A 22,391-nucleotide genomic window follows, 5' to 3' on the forward strand; every position below is an offset into this window, starting at 1 on the left:
CCCTAGTCATTTTTAGTGAAGCTTCCTTTTCCCATGAAGTCTCAACAGGCCATTCTGGGTGACTTTTTTACGTGGCTTCAAATATTCCTGATGGAGAAGATTAACAGCTCCATTTCTAACTTGTCACTGAATCCAATCCTGAACACCCACCCACTTTTTTTCACATCAAATTGAACATCTCCCTTCCCAAAGCCTTTCACTTATTACTGACAGTGTCACCATCCTGCCAAAAGATGATCTCTTTACTTCACTCCTACCTCATTTCTTCTGTCATCAACACTATACTGAAATAAAAAATGTGAAGGAAAACCTTGTTCTAAAAACCTTACCTTCTGTTACAGCATTTAAAAACCTGTTTAGGCCCTAATACTCTCCTCCTCCCAACCTGATGTTTACAGCTCTAATTCCAAAATCTCTGGCTGCTAAAAAAAAAAATCTTCGTTGTTCTACCTACATACTTCAGGAGTCGCTTATTTTCCTTTTTCCACTTCCAGTCTTGTAAATACATAACTCTAAGGGCTAAGTATGATTTCACTGTCCAGCTTTATCTTCTGCACTACTATTTTTTTTAACTTATTTCCTTCACCATTCCATCATTCCCATTTCCCTTGCAATGTAACTTGCTTTGTTTTAATCAACAGAACACTATTTTGATGCATTTCTGCAAACAAAGGGAACTGCTGCAGTTGAAACAATTTTCTCCTACATGAAAGGATTTCCAAGGTCAGTTAGCCAGCTTACAGGTTGTTTCTAATTCATGTCTATAGAACAAAAAGCTTTACAAACTACTATTTAAAAAACAAAGCAAAGCAAAGCAAAACACTGAGCCTCATATCAAATTAAACTGATTTAAGGTATGCTTGGGTATAGACTTACCTGAGCCAGTTTTAAATTAGCCACAAGTACTTATAGTTGTCTAGCTGTACGCTATTATGGAGTACAGCTCAGTGTAGACCAGGCTACTACTAGTAGCAGAGAAAACTAGTTCAGGTATGGCTAAACTATGCCTTCAGCATAGAGGTCTTCTTACTACTATTTTTGAAGATACTGGCTCAGTCTAACAATTAACTTGGAACTGTTTTAGCATTACTTGGCATATGGAAGGTCAGATGCATGCAATTAATTTATACCTGATGCTATTAAACAAACTGAACAGCCAGGTTTAATACTTAAATGACAAAAAGTTCAGTTATGTTACAGTTGTCTGTCCAAGCAATATATGTTTTTATCAATTTCAAAACAACTTCTTCAATTGTAAACTTTGCAAAATAAACACCATGATTATCAAGATGCAGTTGTCTACAGCACCTAACCAAAGGTACTGATGTCAAGTTTTACTTAGGATAAACAGAGCTGCTTGCTTTTCTAAACAGGCTGAAGAAACATACCACTGAGTCTGTTAGGATGATTAGGACCCTGTTCTCTCTTATGGAAATGCTTTTTGCCCCTCCCCCGCTTCCCAATTCCATGCCCATGCAGGAGTGTACAAAGATCTCTTACAGCTTAAGACACGCACCAACAAATAAAACTTTATTGAATGCAATATCAGGCACTCTGTTTCATTTCTAGGGAAGAGTATTTTCTAAAATGATGTCCTTTAATATTTCCTAAAAGCCATATTCTAGCTATAGAAAAATTCCCATGTCAGGAAATACCCAGTTTCAATTCATCATGTTTCAGTTAGGTAGGGCAGGATAAATTTAAGTCTTTCTAAGAGGATGATCATTTCTAGTAGACACCAGAATGAGACATATGCAACTCATTTTTGATTGTTTCTACTCCAACAGTCTATACTTACCTATCTAGAATGAGGATGCTTTTTATTTTAAAAAATCTGTATAAAAAGTGGCATTTTCCTTATTCTTTCTTAGGTAAAAGCAGCTGAAGGCAATTTTTCATTACCATTTTCCAAAATAATCATCCTGGCCATCTGCATATTTAATACTATTTCCACAGTTTATCAGGTCATAAAGCTTCAGTCCATTAACTTAAAGGTGTAGATATGACTGTCTTTTGGTTTGGAATGTAGATCATAAGTCCTCATGTCCAGGAGAAGGTGGTGTATTCACTGCTCTCTCTCCTTCCTCTCCTGTGAAAGTAAGTACCTTAGTTAGAATTATTTGTTACAACCAGTACTCTGTGTTACTTTCTGACTCTGAGAACTCAATAAAGAAAAAATAACTTGGGTACTAAGAAATGAACAGTACTGAAAGACAAACTGGGGAACTGCCAGAAACATTCCCTCTTATCTGAAGTTTATGAACTAGGTAGAAGGCTATAAAACCTTTGCTATGTTGAGCCAAGTTTGCCATTTCTAGTGTTCTTAATCTTTTTAAATACTTCTTAGTTATGGTAAATCAGCAAATACTCATCTTCAGGCTACTGCTTTTCCTTCTCTTTTTATCTTCCTCTTATCTCATTTCCTGTCTCTACATATGTTTTCTCCTCTGAATTTCATTCCCCCTAGCAACTACAATTTCATCTTCCCGCCATCACTCATGTTCTAAAGGAACTAACAAGAACACACTCATAGTGGAAGCACTGCTATTTCCATTCTAAGCTCCTGTTTTAAATGCTTTATAGCTACTGAACTTTCCAATTTCCAAATGCATAAGCAGCGAGGCAAGATCTCTACGAAAACAGCTTTTCAATAACTTAAAAGTCTAAATTGAGTGGGGGGAGTATGACACTTCAAAATAGGAGTGCAGCAACAAAGATTTTTAGGGGCTGATACCAATGGCTGATTATTGACAAGCCATGTTGGCCAATATTGATCTGATTGCCAATATGCACCAGGCAGCTTGGAGAGCAGCGTCCAGTTGGTAAGTCTGCTGGGGAGACAGGGTATGGGGGAAGGAGATCAATATCCCCACCATGAAAAAGGTAGCAGGGCTGAGCCTAAGGCAGGTGATACACAGCCGGGGCGCAGTGGGGCACAGCTTGTCTGGGCGGCACAAGGGGGCAGCTCCCACCACTGCATGCACCCCTGGGGATGCATGAGGGGCACGTGCCCCCTAGATCTGTGCACAAGGTGAAGGCAGGTTGTCACTGCGTGCTTGGAGATGCATTGGGCTCTTCCTGGTGAGGGAGCTGGGCCAGGGCTGTGCTCAGGGCAAGGGTGGTGCTAGGAGGGGAGTTATGGGGTGGGCTACAACCACCCCAAAATTCACCATAGTCCACCTTCCCAGCAGCACTGCCACCCAACCTGAACACAGCCTCCACCCCAGACCCCAATGCAGAAGAGCCTGGTCCAGCCCCAGCCCCAAACATGAAATGGGCAGCCCACCCTCACCCTGCACCCAGATCCAGGGAACACATGCCCCGTGCCTCCCCTGGGGGTGTACACAGAAGGAGCCACCTCCCACCCAAGGCTCCAACCTACACCCTGCCCTGCAGCACCTACTTCTACCCCAGCCCCACTCTCTCCCTCACTACGAGAGCCTCAAATGCCCACCCTCTCCACCTCCACAGACTTACCAGCCAGATGCTGGTCTCCAAGCTTCCAAACTATGCTCCCGGCCTCGTGCATGCTGCAGCTGCGCACACAGCATTTATTGGCAGCGTTATCGGCCACATCAGCCAAAAATAGCTGATTGTTGATAACATCAATTTTTCTTTATTGGTGCCAGTACGATATAGACTGATGTACTGGTGCATCTCTACTTAACAAGCATGTTAAGAAATGCTTCTTTCAGCATTCTGGTGAAATCTAAGTTAATTCCATTACCTCACATTACAAAACATGCAGCACAGTTGCATTCTTTAAGGTTTACTTCAAAGCATGGGCAGATTTAGGATTTCGCAAGTGCCCTCCCTCATTATTCCCCACTGCCACTGTCTCAGGGGAAGAGTAAGTTCCAGAGCTGCTCCTGCCCTGTTCCAGATGAGCTAGAGAGAGCGGTGGGCTCAGCCACAGCAGTGGATAGGTTCCTCCTCCCTGAACCTGCTCCCAGACTGGACGGGAATACCTAGGGGGACTGGGCAAGGAGAAGGAACCTGCCCACTGCTGCTGTCCCAGGATGAGCCCAGCTCCCCATGCAGCACAGCTGGATTGGGACAACAGGAGCTCTAAAGCTCCTCCTACTCCTGATGCATCTGGAGATCATTGCAGCAGCAGGTGGGGGAGGAGGTTAATGAAAGGAGAGGACATATCACTGAGCCAAGGTGAAGGTGAGCAAAGGGGCAGAGGGGAAATGTAGCGGCACCAGTACATTTCTTCTAAAGACTACATAAATAATCAGTGCATACCTGCTTCTGTGGTAAAATGTACTGACTGTAGCTCAAACCAGGGAAGGATGAAGGAGTTTAAAGATACCTGTTGCAGAAAATCATTCCCACAGATTTAAGGACAGAAGAGGCTACTGTATAGTGAAAGGGAGTTCATGCAAGCCATAATTTTTTACCTGATAATTCTGGCTTCAAGCCTGAAACTTGCAAGAACAGTAACTTTTTTCCCCTAAACTTTGCGATTCCATCTTAGACAGGTTTGCTACATTAAAAGTTTAAGTGGGAGAGTGTCTTTCAAAATAAATTCTATATGTTAGTTCCAAGCTAATTTTAACCCTATTTCAAGGTTCAAAAGTACTTCTTATTTTGGCTGATAAAAATAAATGAGCTCTTCAGAATCAGATACTTCTATTTGTAGGAGTTTCTCAGATTGTATACGTTCCCCACAACTCACTCTCTCTGCAGAAATAAACAGACTGAATTCCTTAAGTGTTCTATTGTAAGGAAAGGTAATTTGGAAAAAAAAATTTTTTTTCAACACTTCATGCCATTCTTTGGCTCTTTTCTGAACTTCCATCAGTCTTTCTCTGGTTTGGATTTTCTGACACCTTACACTAGAGGCTCTTTCTTAAGCACCTCCAAGGTGAATTAGTTCACAAAAAGCAATTTTTTTTAAATACACAAATATGGTAATTAAATATTTCAGGAATATATATGCACTCAAAATAACATAGGAAGCAAAAAACTCAGACAGACTGAATTCAATCCTTGTGTTCATGAATTAAGGTAAATTTTAGTTGCAACTTCAGTCTTTTCCTACAGCTTCAGAATTATTAATAAAGCTCAGATTAATGATGAGTTTGCAGCCATGTAAAAAGTACACATTACGTTTGTTTAGCTAAATTGGCTACATATTCCACTGCCTTATACACTAAATTGTGGTTGTGAGAATGTGCTTTTGATAAAAAAAAGGGCACACTAATGGTGACGAATATATAAACACATTCCTTAAAGGGGCAATAAAAATGAATCAGTGCAAGCCCAAAAGCAAGCAAATATTTTGGAAAAAGACATGTTATCAAACTTGCTTCTCATCTATACTAATGTCCTTTACACCAGTCTGGAAGTATAAAACAACCTTGACTCACAAACCTTTTTAAAATGCCAGACTGGTGTAAAATTGCTTTTAAGAAGTGATACTGGATCAATGAAATAAATGCAATGCATATGCATATGCATGCATAGCATGAAAGCTTCAAAAACAACCTTACATTTTCCATCTCCTGCCTGGGTATGGCCAAGTGAGCTAAACTAAAGTGGGTTTCAAACGAATTATGTAAGGTATGTGTGTATATGTGTATGAAAATAAAAAGCACAATTTTTATTTTGCACAGGAGATGGACAGACCAAGCGAAGGTAGTCAAATAAAGTGCTCAGTTCAGAATGGGTCTGAACACTAGTGGTTCTGATTATTTGTTTGACTACTATGCTGAAGTTTAAGGTATAACCTATCAAAAAGGTAAGACAGCTGATGTAATATGTTCATGTGTATGAGTGAACCATCGCAAGTGTAATTATAGCTTTCCTATACTCCATGGATTATTTACGCAATGTACTGTTTATCTATGCCAAGGGTACTCAACTACCAGCCCAAGTATTAGATCCATCCTGCAGAGCCATCTCATCTGGTCCACAGCTCCCCAAAAGATCTAGAAAATTTCACAGCAGGGAAGCAAATGGCAGCTGCCAAATTTCTGTACCTGAGGGAAGCCCTGTGGGCAGGATAATGTGGCCCGTGCACCAGATCACAATGGTACACAGCCAGATTGGGATGACAGGTCACTTGGCCTGCAGACCATTCCTATGCTATTAATTCAGTCCACAGAGCCAGAAAGTTGGATACCACTGATCTATATGTACATGTGCTACAAATAGCATGGGCAATCTCTGTGCAAGGCACATGGCAGACCAGGGAGAGGACAGGTAGCAGAGCAGTAGATAGGGCAAGAAGCAAAAAAAAGAGTCTGCCTGGAAAGCACAGGATAAGAACCAAAAAGCAGAGCATCAGACTGAGCAGTGGACTCAGGAAGTCTGAGAGGCTTGTTTGTGGCATGTCTGACAAAAAGTCTGCCCTCCCCACCCCAATGGCGTAGGTCATTGTTACTTCTACCTGGGAGCAAATATTCTTACTATAAGCTACTTAAACTAGGTGGACCAAACTCCTATGATTAGGGAATGATGGGTGGGTATACATGGTTGATCTACGAGTGCCTATGTCCTTACAGGACACAGCAACCACGTCTACATAAGATGTTGACTGGGCAGTAGCCCATGACTACTGAGCAGTAGTGCTGCATGGCAGAAAGCTGCAACGTGACACTACTGGACAAGTGTTGGGCTACTGTGCAGTCAGTGTTACAAAAAAAGCCATTTGCTGATGCTACTGCACAGTAATTCCAAGTACTAAATGACTGTGCAGTAATGACTGAGCAGTCAGCATCTCAAAGATGCAGCCAGTATCTCCAAAAACTGTACGGTAGTTGCAACTTTTACTGTAATCTGTTAGACATCCCCACTGAAGCAGATCTAGAATACTTCATTTTGGGCACCAATTTAAGAAGCGTCTCACCTGCTTTTGTTTGAACACATGTTCCATCTTTTTCTTTAAAGCCCTCCGAGCATATACACTTGTAACTGCCTGAGGTATTAACGCAGTCTTCGTTTTCTCTTACGCATACACTTTCAGCAAGATTACATTCATTAATATCTAAGAAAAAAAAGGGGTTTTAAAACATTATTTCAACCAGTGAAAACTCTGTACCCAGCCCTAAAAAAACTTGATATAATTCAAGGTATTTCTAGCAAATGAATAATTTATTGTTCCTTAATACTTTGTAAGGCAGAGATGCTGTCCCCCCAATACTTGACTTTGCTCAGTAACCTTTGGACTTCGGAGTCAATTTCAACCTTCACTTCATGGTGCTGGATTCCATGTTCCTTTATAGTCCATGGAATGTGGTATAAATTCACGATTTATTCTCTCAACATACACCAACCTCCCATTTATGTCAATGGAAGATCTGCATAGCTAGCAAGATGGTATTACAGGCTACGTAGTAAATTAAGCTTTTTTGGACGCTTATGGTGATATTCAGTTGCCAAGTACCTTCTTCAGGCCCCAATACACTTTAATTCTGTTCCTCACCACTTTCCATCTTCTCTTCTATTTTTCCCCTAATAACTGTTATTTCCCTGAGGTCTCATTTCTAACAACTATCATCATTACATACGTTTTTATATCACTTACCACCAGTGCAATATTTTTTTTTTGTTGATACTGAAATCTTATTTAAGTTTGGAATGACACTCCAGTGAGATTAACAGGAGATAAGGAATCCATGCAACACATTTAAAGTACCTGTCAGATCCCAAAGTGAATCAAGGAGAAACTTCTAAAAAGCAGAGCTAAGATTCTTCATGATGAAAATGTTATTTAGGACACAAATCATTAGGGAATGTTTGACTCCTCTGACTAAAGTTTTCCTGTCACTATTTACCAATCATTTAAATGTAATTGTTCCCAGTACGAGTTAAATAACGCTTTGTTCCTTTTGTAGCAGTGCCGAGCCTTTGGGCCTTTAACAATTTATACAATGTTTATTAGAAAGAATTTTTATTGCTACTTGAAACAAAAAGGAATACTCTAAAACTTTTATGAAGTATTTTGTGTTCAAGATTTGAAGCAGACTAACATTATACTCAACACTTGGACCATAAGATATTGAAGCCACAAGTTTACTACAGTATATTAAGTATGACTTCAAATTCGAACCAACCTGTGCACTTTTCATCTTCCATTGTGTATCCCGACATGCAGTCTTTACATTTGCCAGGGCCTTCTCCTGTGCAGCCTACACAGCTAACATCACATGCTAAAAAAAAAGCCGTAAGTGAGTATTGGAACATAAACAAAGAACTGTAACCTGAACTAAGCTGACAAATCCACATGCACAAGGAAGAAAGAATTAAGGCACAGAACTACTTTCATCCTGTTCATACTACCATAGTGTCTAGATATCCTAGTAAGGATTGGAACTCCAATACATCTGGTGTTTTACCAGCAGAATAGTCTGTATCCAACTGAGCTTTCAACGGGCTTTTGTTGTGCACTTAAATTTATAACATAAAATTCAAAGTCCTCTGCTTAAGAACAATCAATCAAAATAGGAATACACTATTGTGGAGATTACCAATTACTGAGCTAAAGAGCTTCAGCTATTTTGCAAAAACTGGCTGAGGGTTTAACAAGGCAGCAATGTTAGTTTACATTGTTTTTGCTCTCTTCACAAGAAAAAGTTGAAGTTTTCTCCCCACCCCAACTATCCAAGTCAAAACAGAGAATTTTTCACCCTCAGAAATGTTTGTCAGAATTATGAGCAAGCAGCTAGCAGCAGCTAGTAATATTTCAGGGGCAATTATACTTACTACCACAAATACAAAAAACTGCAACATAAACTACGCTCTTGATTTATCACCTAGCCATGATATCTCAAACTGCACTATGCAACTACTATTGTGTATTCAGATTCTGAACAGCAAAAAATTCTAATAATTTGAAAAAGTACACTGGCTCATCTGAAGGTCCGTGACACAAATTATAATTATGAACAGGATGTAAAGAACTACACACTTTAGCAAATTCTCTTTTAACTTGCATTTAGGATGGAAAAAATATTTGTTAATATGGGTATTTTATGGCAACTTTCATTCTTATCTAGCAAAAGAAAATAAGAGCATTTGCTCCTTTATGCATAGAAGTATTACATAGATTGGCCAAACATATCGAGAAAGACACCTTTGCATGAGAAAGATCCATCTGTGTTTAAACAGTATCGGTCATCTTTGCAAAGAGAAGCCTCTGCAGCACACTCATCCACATCTGAAACAAAGTGGTGTAGGTCAGCTATACAACTGTAAAATTTGTTTATAAGCAAAAATAATATTCATCCACATAAGTTGCAATAATTTCATACAGGCCATAATGTTCTATAATATAGTTGCCCATAAAGGTGTGGCAGCAGCTGAAATCATCAGCTGTCCTAATAGGGCCCTATAATTTTTCTTATGATGCAATCAGAGCAATGTTTCTCCCCACCAAATATGGGAAAGGTCATTTGATGTGCCAGTCTGATTGACAGTCCAATCCAACCTGCTTAGTATTGCCAAAGGGTGTTCCATTTTCTTTTTATGGATTTAATTTTTTTAAATAAGTATGTAAGGCTGAAAAAAAGAAAAAAATTCAGGAAGTAATCAAGAACTTGTCACCACCAACCAAGTACAGACAACTATTAATACTGCAACAATAACAACAGAAAATCCTGATACTAAGAGTTAAATGGTCAATATTTTGTATTTCAGTGACACATGAGATGCTTATAAAAAGAGATTTTTGTCTGTCTTTCTAAGAAATTAAGCATTTAAAAAGTGCTGTGTGATAATTTGCATCCAAAAATAAGGGAAAAAAGTATAGCTAGCTTCTATACAAGATCCTCAAAGAAATATACTGCCAAAAATATATCAGGTAAACTATAAAGTAGTATGGGAGAGCTTCTCATTTTTCTGCACAAGAAATAATCAAATCTAGACAACTTCACATGCACTAATGCTATTTTAACTAAAATTTAAACATGTATCATTCAAGTAAGTTATACGTGTCACTGCAGATAGTCTGACAGTGATACCAAGCTAATTGCTTGCTGTACTTTAAGAGCTGTTAAATAAAGTGAGAAATCCTATGTTAACATGCATATTAGAAGTTAAGAATCAAAAAATATTTGTGATGCACAGGACACACCTAACCAGATTCCCAGAAAAGTAGCATAGGACAGGTGTAGGCAACCTTCAGCATGGTTGCCAGTGTGGCACATGAAGGCATTTTATTTGGCATGCGTGCCTCAAGGCTGACAGCAGGGAAGGGGGCCAGGGCTGCACTGCCAAAATAAGGATTGGGCCCCCTGTGGCTCCCCCAACACCTGGCCCCAGTACACAAAAATATCACAAGTTGAGTTTGAGGGAATTTTTGGCATTCTGCCAAAAACATCACCCACCCCAATATAGGGTGCCCTTATAAAAGAGTTTTAACTCGACATGGCCTTATCTTATCACCCAGTTAGTACAAAAACAAACAAACAAAAAAACCCACTGAACTGTTTTCTTGGCCTTCATTTAGGTTAGGACTGACTTACCCACACAAGCTCCTTCTTCATTTGTGGTCCAGCCCTCTTTACAGGCCTCACAATCTTTGTTAGTTGAACCAGTGCAAGTTTTACAGGCATCATGACAAGCTGTGGAGAGATTTTGAGCATGGTTAAAGTTAGATACAGCTGGTGTAGGTTAGGGTTTCAAACAACTTTTTCCTTCAAGAAATTATACCAGGTTTACCGGAAACCGCAACATGACACTTGCATTCTCTTTTTATTCTGGAAAAGTGGAAGGAAGTTTACCAATTTTATATAGAGCCATTCCTTCACTACCAAAGCACAGACACCTAGGGTGTCTAGACTTCAGCAAGGCCTTTGACACCATCTCCCACCCCATCCTCATTAAAAAACTAGGCGACTGTGGCATTGATGCCTACGCAGTCAGATGGATTGCAGATTGGTTCAAGGGTCGTACTCAGAGGGTGGTGGTGGATGGCTCATATTCGACCTGGGAGGAAGTGGGCAGTGGAGTCCCCCAGGGCTTGGTCCTGGGGCCTGTGCTGTTCAATTACTTCATCAGCAATTTGGACGACAGGGTGAAATGCAACCTGTTTAAATTCGCTGATGATACCAAAATTTGGGGTGAGGTGAACACGCTAGTAGGGAGGGAAAGACTGCAACAAGACCCAGATAGGTTACAGCAGTGGGCTGACACAAACAGGATGTGTTTCAGTCCTGACAAGTGCAGGGTGCTGCCCTTAGGCAGTAGAAACCAGCAGCACACTTATAGAATGGGAAACTCCCTTCTTGAGAGCACGGAGGCAGAAAGGGATCTTGGAGTCATTACTGATTTCAAGATGAACATGGGCTGACAATGCGAGGTCACAGTTGGCAGGGCTAACCGGACCTTGTCGTGTATCCGCAGGTGCATCTCAAGTAGAGCCAGGGAGGTGATCCTCCCCCTCTATGTGATGCTGGTCAGGCCACACTGGAGTACTGCATTCAGTTCTGTGCGCCCCATTTCAGGAGGGATGTGGACAACATTGAGAGGGTCCAGAGGAGGGCCACCCGTATGATCTGGGGACTACAGGGCAGACCCTACATTGAAAGACTGCGGGACCTAAACCTGTTCAGCCTTCACAAAAGAAGGCTGAGGGGGGACCTGGTGACTGTCTGTAAACTCACTAGGGGGGACCAGAAGGGTTTAGGGGAGATACTGTTTAGGGGAGGCACATTACTGAGTAGTAGCTTAATTTAATGCATATTGCACGCAGGTGTCTACATATCCATGCCCTTAATTTTGCCTCTTTTAATGCACGTTAAGCTAATAGTGCCTAAATTTGATACCTGCAAATATAGGTATCAAATTTGGCCTGACTAGTTAAAGTGCATTAATGCACATGTAGAAGCGACCCAGCACTAAGTTTAGTGCTGGGTCTGCCCAGCCACTAGGTGCACATGGCAGGGTTGCAGGGATGTGGCACTAACCTTAGTGCCACATTCCTGCATATGTAGACACCTGCCAAAAATTGCTTAATGCACATGAAATTTAGTCCCACATACATGCATGTATAGGCATGCCTATTAAGTAATATTTTCATTAAATGCAATACTCGGGCTTTTTAGCTACTACGTAAGTTTGCTTTGGGCTGAATTGCAAAATAAAAAGCTGGATATAACACTATTTTAATTTGTAAAATTTAAAGAGCCAAAATACATTTTATTAGACTAACAGAACGCAACTTCACAACTTAACAGAGCTTATTTTAAAAGAAAACTTTGGTTGCATCTGATATATAATGCAGTTAAAGTTCATTTTTGGCTAAAATATATAAGAAATGAGGTAAGACAAACATGAAACAGCCTACTACATGGGAAACAGCTCAAGATTTCTTGAGTCTCATCACATATTAATACTTCATGTTGGAGACGAATAAAGGACAGTTCATAAGAACATGCCATATCCTCAGAGACTGCACCACCACATGAGAAGCAGCCCGAATGACTGTTATGCCCAGCTGTTAAGACAAGTAATCACTCTCATATCTCCTATTTCTTGAAGCTCTTAATAAATTTTTTATACTTTGTTTTAGAAACCTGTAAGTTATTCAATAGTTAATATGAAAGAAATACAGATACAATCACATGTCAAACTTAGTTACCTGTACAAACAGAATGCGTTTCATTTTTCAGGGTATTGTAATAACCATCAGAGCAGTCTAGACAAAAGTCTCCTGCATACTCCTTGTTACAACTACATGTTCCATCCCCACTTCTAGTGCCATCTCCATCACACTGGCCATTTCCATGGCAAGGCCTTTCTGACCCACCGCGACAAGCTAAAAAAGGCAAAGATAATTTAGAATGATTTAGTAGGGGGAAGAGGGAGAGCAGAATGGGGAACCCTTTGAAATTTAGCCATGTTTAAAATGAGAAAAATTTTTGACTTTTTTTCAACTCCACTTACCTCCTCCCTCCAACCGTTTACCCCATTCCACTCTCCAACTGAAAACTCCAAACATTTAAAGGTGATTTTGTGGTTATGTAACTCGTGCCAGTATGAAATGACTAGAGCTGCATCATCTGATAATGAGTTCTGAAGAAGCAAATTTCATTTCCTAAAATAACTGCTTTTTCAGGAAAGCAAATTAATTTCCCAGTTGGAATTCTTTCAACCAGGGTTCACCGATTTAGCAACTTGCATAACATTAGAAGATAAATGAAGTACTACAAATGAACATATCGCAACTGCAGACAGACAATTACTTTAAAGGACAAGTCAATTCTGTAGTTAGATTTCTACCCTGATACCCCTTTATAGGGTCTCCCTGGCCTATCATTTAACAAAAGCGGGCAGAGGTATTGCTCTTTATGCAGAATCACTTGATTTGACCCATTCTTTTCCTAACCCACCTTTTTAATGAATCAGCTACCAGACATGGTTCCTCCAGCACTCTCTACCTGCCTCCACTCCATTCTCCATGATCCTGAACTACGGGTTTGTTTGCTCCTTCGCCCAGTGACTCCAGGCTGCTGTTCTATTGTCTGCTCAAATGCTGCCCCCCACCCCAAATTAACTGCTACCACACACAAACACTTCTGGGTAGTCCTGGTACTCGTAATGTATCTGGTAGGAACAGAGATACTGGGGCCTTTACTATTCTTCTTTGCCTAATCCCCCACCCCAAGTTACTGCTGCTCCTCCTTATCTCTGGATATGGACTTCAGTTAGGAGACACCAGCAATATTCAGTTTAGTAAAACAGTTTAGGAAGGCCAGGCCAAGAAAATGGGACAAAACTGAGTTAATAGCCCCATAATTAAAAGCACTATATACTGTTAAACTTAAGAAAACGTAAAAGAACATACCAAGGCAGTCTGGTCCATAGGTTCCAGCAGGACAGCAAACTTCAATAGTTTCTATACAAAACCACTTAAATAAGTCAGGATACTTCTTCTTTCTGTATAATAAAGATATTACATTTCTTCATTCTAGGAATCATTACCTAATTCACCAGATCTCAATTTACAAAATATGCAGGGTCACATACAACTTGAATCATTACAGTGAGTGAACTTTATCTTCCAGACTCCCATCTCTCCTTTCTACCTCCAATAACAGCTTTGTGCAGTTCTAGAACCTGAAAAAAGTCAGGAGTGATTTAGAAGAAAGCTAGTGTAATCATTATATCTTAATTGTTTTATGAGTAGTTGATGAATGCCAAAATTTATTCCCTAATCCAATTTTTAAATTAAGTTTTGGAAAATAATTTATTATTATTTATTTAATTTTTGTAGCTTATATTTAAGATAAAGAAACAGGAAATAAGAAAGAGCCAGCTGGAGTGCTTCCTTGGTTGTTTTTCCTCTCAATATTAGGGAATATAGTGTGAACAACAGCAAAAATTCACCCTGACTTGTATATACAGCAGTTTGACCTTCTTCATGTTTGCATGCCCAATACAGGTAAAAACAGCTATAAGAACATTAGATTTCCTTAAATGTTAAGTTATTGCAGACCTCAGTACCTGAATTATATTTTAAAAACCCCAAAACCCCCAGGAAGCCCACACAAATGCAATCTAATTCAACACTCATTTCCTATCTGCTGTATCCACTAGTTTTGAGAGTAAAAACATAAGAGAAACCATCCTGAAGTTACAAAACATGAAATTTTACTCTGTTGAAGCAATACAAATTGAAGAGCAGCTTTAACAGCTAGCTCCAATACATACAGGTAGGCATAAAAAGTTTAGGCATGACCAGTTTCAGTTTGAAGACTTGATTCTCCTACTGCAGGATACAAAGAATTCCTAGCCATTTTAGCGAACAGAAAACCTACTGAAACCTACAACAGCAATTGTATAAACCTCCAGGAAGATCAGGGTCCTAGGCTATTATTTTTGTAACAAGAATATCTGCTTCACTTTCTCTCCATCTTGTTACAACTCCAAATTACTGCAGACTACTTAATCTTCCATATAGTTAAATTCATTTTTTAAGTTTTCAGAAAGAAAAAAGAAAACAAAGAGAAAATTATATATTGAAAAAAGTACTTGTGAAAAGGAATATAAGAATTCTGTGCAGAAATGAACATCTGTCATAGTTTGGAGACTCACCCATCAAACGTGTAAAATTTACTATCCAAGAGGTCACATTTTCTCAGTGACAGAATGTGCAGGGAAATAAGTTATGCTCTCTTATATGCATATGAGAACATATTTGTGCCACTGCTCATTGTCCCCAGACATGTCTCTGCACATGTGTTCTGGCATGCAGCAAATTGCCATAGGTGGGGTAGGAGAGGCTAGAGCCAGTACCTGGGCTTGCCCCAGCACCCTTACCTGGGGTCCTGGGACAGGAGCAGCAACCATCCAGACACTTGAAAACTGGCTGGTAACCAGTGTGGCTCTGGCTGGCCAGGCTCTAGTTTCAGATGGTGTACGCTGCAGCCACATGTGCTGCGCTGCTTTTTTCTGTTTTTTTTTTTTTTTTTAAATACTGGGATTTCCCATCATCTAATCTTGCTGCCTTGCTGCAAATATGCAACATGAAAAACAGAATAACAAACACCCTGTACATTTTGCAGTGCCTCAAAAGGCTTTAAGACACCGCAAACCACACTTTCCTGCTTGTGGGGACACAGCCCACAGTGCAGCTTGCACTACTGATGTAAATTTGATTTTCCAGGACTGGCAGCTAATTTCTGAAGCAGTGTGAAGAACCATAATCTGGTCCTCAAAGGACACGGAAGTCTCCTTAAAAAAAACATATCATCATCAGACGTTTTACAGGCGTGTCTTATGAGAGAATGCAGAAGCCCCAACTAATAATCAGAAGGAAGAGCGGCAACTGAAATCATGGCACTGAAGGACATTAGAGAACAAGTAACAACAATAAAATTTCAAAGGGATCAGACCCTTTGACTAATGTATAAGTTAGTCATAGTTTCAGAATTTCCAGGTATAGAATCTAAACGCTGGATCTAATCATTAATTTGTCCCCCTCCTACTGCTATAGCAAGGAAAATAAGTCAGGGGGACAGGGGTCAGGTAGCCCCTTTGTCCTCTGCCTCCTCACCTAGCAGCCCCTTCTTCCTTTCCTTGCTGTCAGACATGGCTCTCCCTAAGTACATGGAAGCGAGACACAAATTTGAAAACAATGACCTTGAAATTAAATATGGCTGTAACAATTTACATATAGTACCCATACACTTAGTTATCCAGAATTGATACCTTTTTAAAATTCTTGCAAAGTTTAGCACATGTACTCTATAAACACACTTTTAAGTAGCACTTGTAAACCAGTGTGAACTTTTTTTTTTTTTTTAATTATTTATAATTTTGTTTCAAAGGCTGCCAAATCAGTTTCAGATTCAATTGGGCACAGCCCAATAGTCAAATTCCAAAATTCACCTGAGCAGAGCTCAGTTGTCAAGTTTGTGTGGTTCTACCACTGGGCAAGTATCTTTCCTCACAGACCGATGAGTCTGGGGTTTCAGATACTACCCAAAACCAGGCAGGCATCCTACACGCAAGCTTTACGTTTGGAGGCCTTGGGGTTCAAATGCCCCCAGTTTCACATGATCTTATCCAAAATTAGTCCAAAGCCAAAGGCTTGCGATTTACCATATAGTTCAATGGTCTGGGCCCCACCAGAGTTGACAGAATTTCAAGCAACAGGGACCCCACAATTCAGCAGTGATCAGTAAAGGTATTTATACATGTACCCCTTGAGCTGGGGGGTGGGAGGGGGCACTTTAGAGCAGCTTTTGCAGCTGCTCTAATTAATTAAAAGCACCCTGAGCCTCTCATGCATCAGCAAGCCCATGCTTTAAAATGGTAGCGGGGCAGTTTAACTAAAGCTCATTCAATGAGCTTTAGTTAAAGTGCGCCTGTCACTATTTTTAAGCATGGGTTTGCTGATACATGAGATGCTAGAGTCTGCTGGAGCGTAGTTAATTACCACACTCCATTACCACTCAAATACACAAGCCTTGCTGCTCATGTATAGGTGCCCTATGTATGTACTCCAGATACCCACCACAAAGGATCCAGGTGTGAATTAGTCCCCCACAATACCCTATGCATGACTGGAACTAAGTGTTCTTGTCACAAGTCCTGGGATGCTCCAAAAATTTATATGCAGCTGAGGCACAGGTCAACCTGTTTACCGCATGGGGGGGGCACCACCACACTAGTGACATGCAACAGGCTGAAAGAGAGGATGACAGAAGGCTTCTGGAGCCCCCCCTTGGTGATGTTTGCCAGGAATTTAAGGCTAGCGAAGAAACAGTAATCACTGGAAATGGGAAGAAAGATGCAGCTCAGCTGTCCTCAGGCAAGAGGAAGTCAAAATGTATTCGATGTAGTGGGCTCACCATGACTTGAAAGAGTCAGCACTGAGGGGGACTGCGCTTAATGGGCACTGCCGACTGAGATCGACTTCACTGGCCTGTCCTTGTGGTAGGTTCCCATCAGTACTTTGGGCACTGGGGGAGGGTATCAGAGCTCGCTACACCCTCTCCGAGTACCATCCTGGTAATGCAGTACCTTGCTCCCTCCTAGGAGGAAGAATTGCTTGTCTTTTGGGTTTTTTTTTTTTTTTTTTTTGAACCACACAGAAGAGTTCCATCAGCATGTTTGCCTAATATGTTTAATAGTCATGCTCAGTGTTGGCTGTTTTTAATCAACTTCATAGCTGGTTTCTATTGCTGAACACATGCTGCTTTTGGCAGCAGTTTCATGATAAACAATGTATTTAATGAAGCTTCCTTGTAAGCGATTACAAGATAAGGGGCTTTTTCCCCACATGCCAATTGGAGGGGGAACCTCATCTTGTATCTGAATATAGTTTTTTTTTTTTTAAAGAAAAGTTTAGTGTGGTGCCTTTAGGCTTGAGGATTTTTCTTTTGCTGCCATACTGTATACCAGTTGGGTACTACTTTTTACTGGTGGTAACATTTCATGAAGGTGTAAGCACATAAACAACTAGTACTTTTAAATCCTTTAGAACCCAGTATAATATGAAATACCCTCACAGTAACATAACTCTGACTCTAGGACAGAAGTTCAAAACCATAACTTATGATCCTATGGACACTGCTCTCAGCAAGACACAATATTGCACTGCCTACAATATATCATGTTTACTTACAACACACCTTTTTTCTGAAAACTAGATGTTCGAAATTGAGGTGTGTTTTAAATGAGAACCCAATTCTGCAGGAGTCATGCTGCCCAGCCTGTTTGAGCCAGATGGGGAGCCAGTGGCACCTGCTAAGTCAGCCGAAGGACTACCCAGGTAGGATAAAAGGACCTGGCACTTCTACTCCATCAGGATCAGGCCCTCAGCTGATTCAGCAGGTGCTGCTAGCTGAGCCTTGAACTGTCTGGCTCCACTTCACAAGCTGGGTAGATGCTTGGCTTGGCAGGTGCTTCTAGTTGCCCACTCAGTTTGAAGAGGGGCCAGACCAGCTCCAACAGAAACTGCCCCTCAGCTGAGGGGACAAGTGTCAATGTCTGTGCCAAATAGCCTTCTTTTCTTCTTGAGCTGAAATGGGTTGGCAGGCACAGCAGCACTTGCCAGGTCAGCTGACAGCCCAATCCTTCTAGAGCCTAAAAGCATATCTAGCCCCTCTACTCAAGCCAGGTAGGCACTCACCTGACACCACAGGTGATGCTGGCTAGCCTCAGCTGACCTGGTAGGCAGTGCTGGGTGCGCACCCAGCTCAGCTTAAGAAAAGGGGCCTGGCAGTTCAGCACAGCCAGCAACACCTCCCTTGCCCTACAGCTATAGGATTAAGAGAGCAGCCACAGGATTTGCTTTCCCCTGCCTCCAGCCCAAGGGCAGCTTGAATGCATTTTCTCTGTGAAAACATCCTACTTAAAGGAAAGATCTGTTTTTGAAGCGTGGAATAAAGGAAAAAGAGGTGTGCATCTCATTTAGGAAAGGGACATGTGATATTAAACACAGGTTGTGTCCTAGATTTGCATTAGGTTTTTCAAATAGCTGAAGTCACCAGAAAAAAGCTTTGTTACCTACAGTTTGAACCACCATTTCTCTATATGTTCTTCATGCTCTTCTACCATGTTGTTGCATTCAAAGTTACTGCTGTCACACAGGTTTTCTATGATTTCTACAAGACGGATTTCACTAGAAATGAGGGGAGGAAAGCCACAAGTTATTTTTAAGGAAAATATATGATTGCAAAGTATCTAGACATTAACCCCTACAAGCTTGGTATGTTATCAGGTTTTTGTCTTATCTGGGCCAGTTCTATGACCAAGGCAGTTTTATGGAATCACTTGTTACAAAAGAATTAGCAGACATTGCATTGAACCAAAGTGCCAAATTACATAAAATCAATTAATTTTTTAATACAGATTTTTACAGTTTCTTCTAATAAAAGATACATAAGCCTCATGTCGGCAATAGAAGCCCATCATCCTGCTAATAACTCGCGTCTCTAAGAGTTCTTCCCTTGTACTGCAGTACTCAAACTGAAATTCAATACCAGATATGCAAATTAGAAGAAAGACCAAAGTTGAAACTAGCAGGTATCTGATGATGCATCTCGAGGAAATACACGTATGTTCTTAGTTTTTGGGGAAAAATAAGGAAAGTCTGTGTCTTTGGATAACTCTTCTCTGGAGGTCCCTTTCAGCTTTACTTTTCTATGATTCAATGAAACCTCCAATGTATGAAATTTAAGGCTTCTCTGACAGTCTGGAGAGAAATCTGTGAGGTCAACAGGCTAAAATGTATTCAGAGGGCTGACAGTAGGTTTCTTATGTAGAGTTTGGATTATTGAGCATACAGGATGGTTTGGATAGGGATGATCCTGTCTCAGGCAGGGGGGTAGGGCTAGATCTTGGTCATGACCCACAGGTTGAGAAACACTGAAGTGGGTTGCAAGACCATATGAAAGAGTTGCGAACAAACTTTAAAAATGGATTCTCCTTTGAAGGAGAAAAACGTGGGAAATCCTGGCTTTCCCTAGCAGGTTGGCAGAGTTCCAGTCTGTGAGGGGCTGCTTCAAGCATCCCATGCCCCACACAGCCCCCCCTACTCCACACACTGTGGGGCAGAGGGCAGTGGGTCAGGAGTGAGCAGCACTGGGTTGGGACTGGCTACTGATTTTTTTTTTTTTTCCTGTTTTTTTTGCACCGGTCCTGGAAGCACTGGAATACCAGGTCAATGCATGGAGTGGATGGAGCACGCTCCGGTTCCACCACCCAATACCAAAAAGAATCTGCTCAATATAGACCTCCTATGGAGGACATATCAGAGACAATTACCCTGGGCTCATTAGCACAGTAGGGTCTGTGACCTCACAACCCCGTTAGCCCTTGCAAACGGGTCTTGGCACAAAAGGCATTTTGGTTGCCACTGCATTAGGACCTCTGGAGGTTCCTTCCAGCCCCACGCCTCCAAGTTTCTATGACTTAATGGCTGAGAAAGTGGAGCTTCGCTTTCCACAGTTGTTACTGCTAACCAAAATGCAGAGGCTAAATGCTGAGCTGCAGCCTCCCTTGCCAGCTGCAAGCCTGGGAGGGGCGTGAGCTGCAGGACATTAAAAAAAGAAAGCAGCAACAAACACTCAGAAGTTCAAGGACGTGGCAGCTTTGACCGTGAGCTTGGCTCTGGCACAGACCAGCCACAGAGCTGCAAGGCAGGTGCTGCTGGCTGCCCTTACCTGGATTCGTACTTGGAGAGTGCCCTCTCCTCCCATGCCGTGTTGCCACCGCCAAAGTTCTTCCTGGCAGTATCTGCTAAGCCCTGCAGGGGGGAGAGGGAGGAAACCACGCTTCAGGCACAGCCCGGAACCATAGTTCCTGCACCTATGGCCTCGCTGAATGCCCCCCTCACCCACGGGGGGGGGGAGGGGGGAAGCTAATGGGGCAGGAGCAGGGGGCAACAGGGATGACGAGGTGCAGAGTGACCGGGGAGAGCAAAGAGATCATAGGAGGGAATGGGGGGGCAGGGGTCATGGGGGTGACAAGAGGAGGGATCATGGGGGGCAGATGGGGGTGACAAGGGCAAGATAATGGGGGAAGGGGTGAACGGGGGGATGAGGAGAGGGATTATGGGGGTGACGGGGATGGGTGACAGGGTGATGGGGACGAGAAGAAGGAGGTGATGGTGGGAATACTGGGGTGACGGAGCAGGGGGTGACGGGGCCCCCTCTTGCCGCAGTCAGCCGCGGCGCCCGCACGCACCTGTTCGAACCTGTGGACGACGCCGCGGCAGGTGTCGCAGGCCAGGCGGAGCCGCGCGGCGCCGGGTGGCAGCAGCAGGAGCGCGGCGCACAGCGGCAGTAGCAGGGCGGCGGCCCCCATGGCGCGGGGCGCCTCAACCCCGCACGCACCGGCCACCACCAAACCCATCCCGCAACGCCGCGCCGGCCCGCCGGCCCCATTCGGATTTCCGCGTCAGCCCCGCGCACGCGCCAGCCGGCCGCGCCCATTGGCAGAGGCTCCGAGGCGCTGGGACGTGGTCCAACCCGAGCTCGCCACGCTGTGGGCCAATGGCGAGCCCACGTGTGTGCCGAGGGCGGGGATTGGCCGGACGAGCGGCCATCGTGAGTCCGGGCAGCCAGCAGTCTCGGAAGTGGCCTCGCTCCTGGGGGCCTTCCACACCCGCCACCGGCGCGGTGCCCTTACCCAAGATGGGTGCCCGACGGCTCTTGCGTCACGTGGTGGCCTCGGCGCTCTGCCCTTCCGTGCACCACGTGACCCCCGCGGGGCGCTGTGCGAGGAGGCCACGTGGGCGCCGGGCTGGTGAGTGCGGGCGGAGGCAGGTCGGGGGGTGGGGGTAGTGCCTCCCCCGCGCGCCCAGCTCCGCTCCCTGCTCCTGCCTGTCCAGCGGGGGGTGCGGGGGAGGCACCCTGCAGACTAACTCGGCGCGGCGGGTCCCAGCCTATCCAGGCGGCTCCCCTGCGCCTGTGCTGAGGTGCCCACCTGTTGTGTCCCGGATGGCCGGGTTCACACTGCGTGACGCACACGTTTGTTGCGAAGAAAGCCCCTGGTGTGGGGATGGTGCAAGGGTGCGTGGAGGGGCTGCAGCCCTGGGTCTGAGACCCCGGGAAATGTCAGCTCTCCACTTCTCTGGCCCTGACGACAAAAAAGCATCCGAGCAAGCGGTGGGGTGGTAGGAGTTCGGCAGGGCACCGCGGCTTTGACACCCTGAGGTCCCATTGGAAACCTCATGCATTGTGTTGGCACACCCAGCGGGGCAAATGCTGCAAGGTACCCTGCTGCACGCCTGCAAGGAGCACGAGGTGCACCCCAAGGTGTTGCAGAACCCCCGGTTGAGAATCCCTGCTGCTAAACATTGGAGTTCCCCGCCACCCCCAGCAGGTTCTTCACAGCCTGGCTGAATAAATACCAGGAAAGCTGTAAGCACGGTTTTCCTTGAAGTGACATCCTTGTCTCTGTCAAGCGCCCATTAAAGGAAAATAGCC

General features: G+C 43.1%; 2 protein-coding genes across 3 annotated transcripts in view; one reads left to right on the forward strand and one right to left on the reverse strand.

The window, feature by feature from the left end:
• Positions 1-1,139: 1,139 nt before the first annotated feature.
• On the reverse strand, positions 1,140-21,330 carry CRELD2 (cysteine rich with EGF like domains 2). Its single transcript, XM_019543490.1, has 10 exons — positions 21,148-21,330; positions 20,625-20,707; positions 18,971-19,081; positions 13,796-13,887; positions 12,590-12,766; positions 10,473-10,571; positions 9,083-9,166; positions 8,064-8,159; positions 6,857-6,994; positions 1,140-2,089 (listed from the first exon to the last, which is right to left on the reverse strand). Exons 1-10 carry the CDS (start codon positions 21,313-21,315, stop codon positions 2,031-2,033), a joined length of 1,107 nt encoding a protein of 368 aa, XP_019399035.1. The 5' UTR covers positions 21,316-21,330; the 3' UTR covers positions 1,140-2,030.
• Positions 21,331-21,543: 213 nt separating this feature from the next.
• ALG12 (ALG12, alpha-1,6-mannosyltransferase) overlaps positions 21,544-22,391 on the forward strand; it is a 28,291-nt gene continuing 27,443 nt past the window's right edge. For both annotated transcript variants that reach the window (XM_019543488.1, XM_019543489.1), the window contains exon 1: positions 21,544-21,708. The gene's annotated coding sequence lies outside the window, so the exon portion shown is untranslated. The remainder of the gene's footprint in view (positions 21,709-22,391) is intronic.

This window comes from Crocodylus porosus, unplaced genomic scaffold (assembly GCF_001723895.1).
Source record: "Crocodylus porosus isolate Cpor-Errol unplaced genomic scaffold, CroPor_comp1, whole genome shotgun sequence".
In the NCBI taxonomy this organism is placed as follows: Eukaryota; Metazoa; Chordata; order Crocodylia; family Crocodylidae; genus Crocodylus; species Crocodylus porosus.

Bases quoted from the DNA above. Each gene is read 5' to 3' on its own strand.
- CRELD2 (XM_019543490.1), bottom strand. From the start codon at position 21,315: ATGGGTTTGGTGGTGGCCGGTGCGTGCGGGGTTGAGGCGCCCCGCGCC. The intron at 19,082-20,624 runs GTAAGGGCAGCC...CCTCATTTCTAG, and splicing joins CTCTCCAAGTACGAATCCAG to TGAAATCCGTCTTGTAGAAA. The intron at 13,888-18,970 runs GTAGGTAACAAA...TTTATTATACAG, and splicing joins GAGAAATGGTGGTTCAAACT to AAAGAAGAAGTATCCTGACT.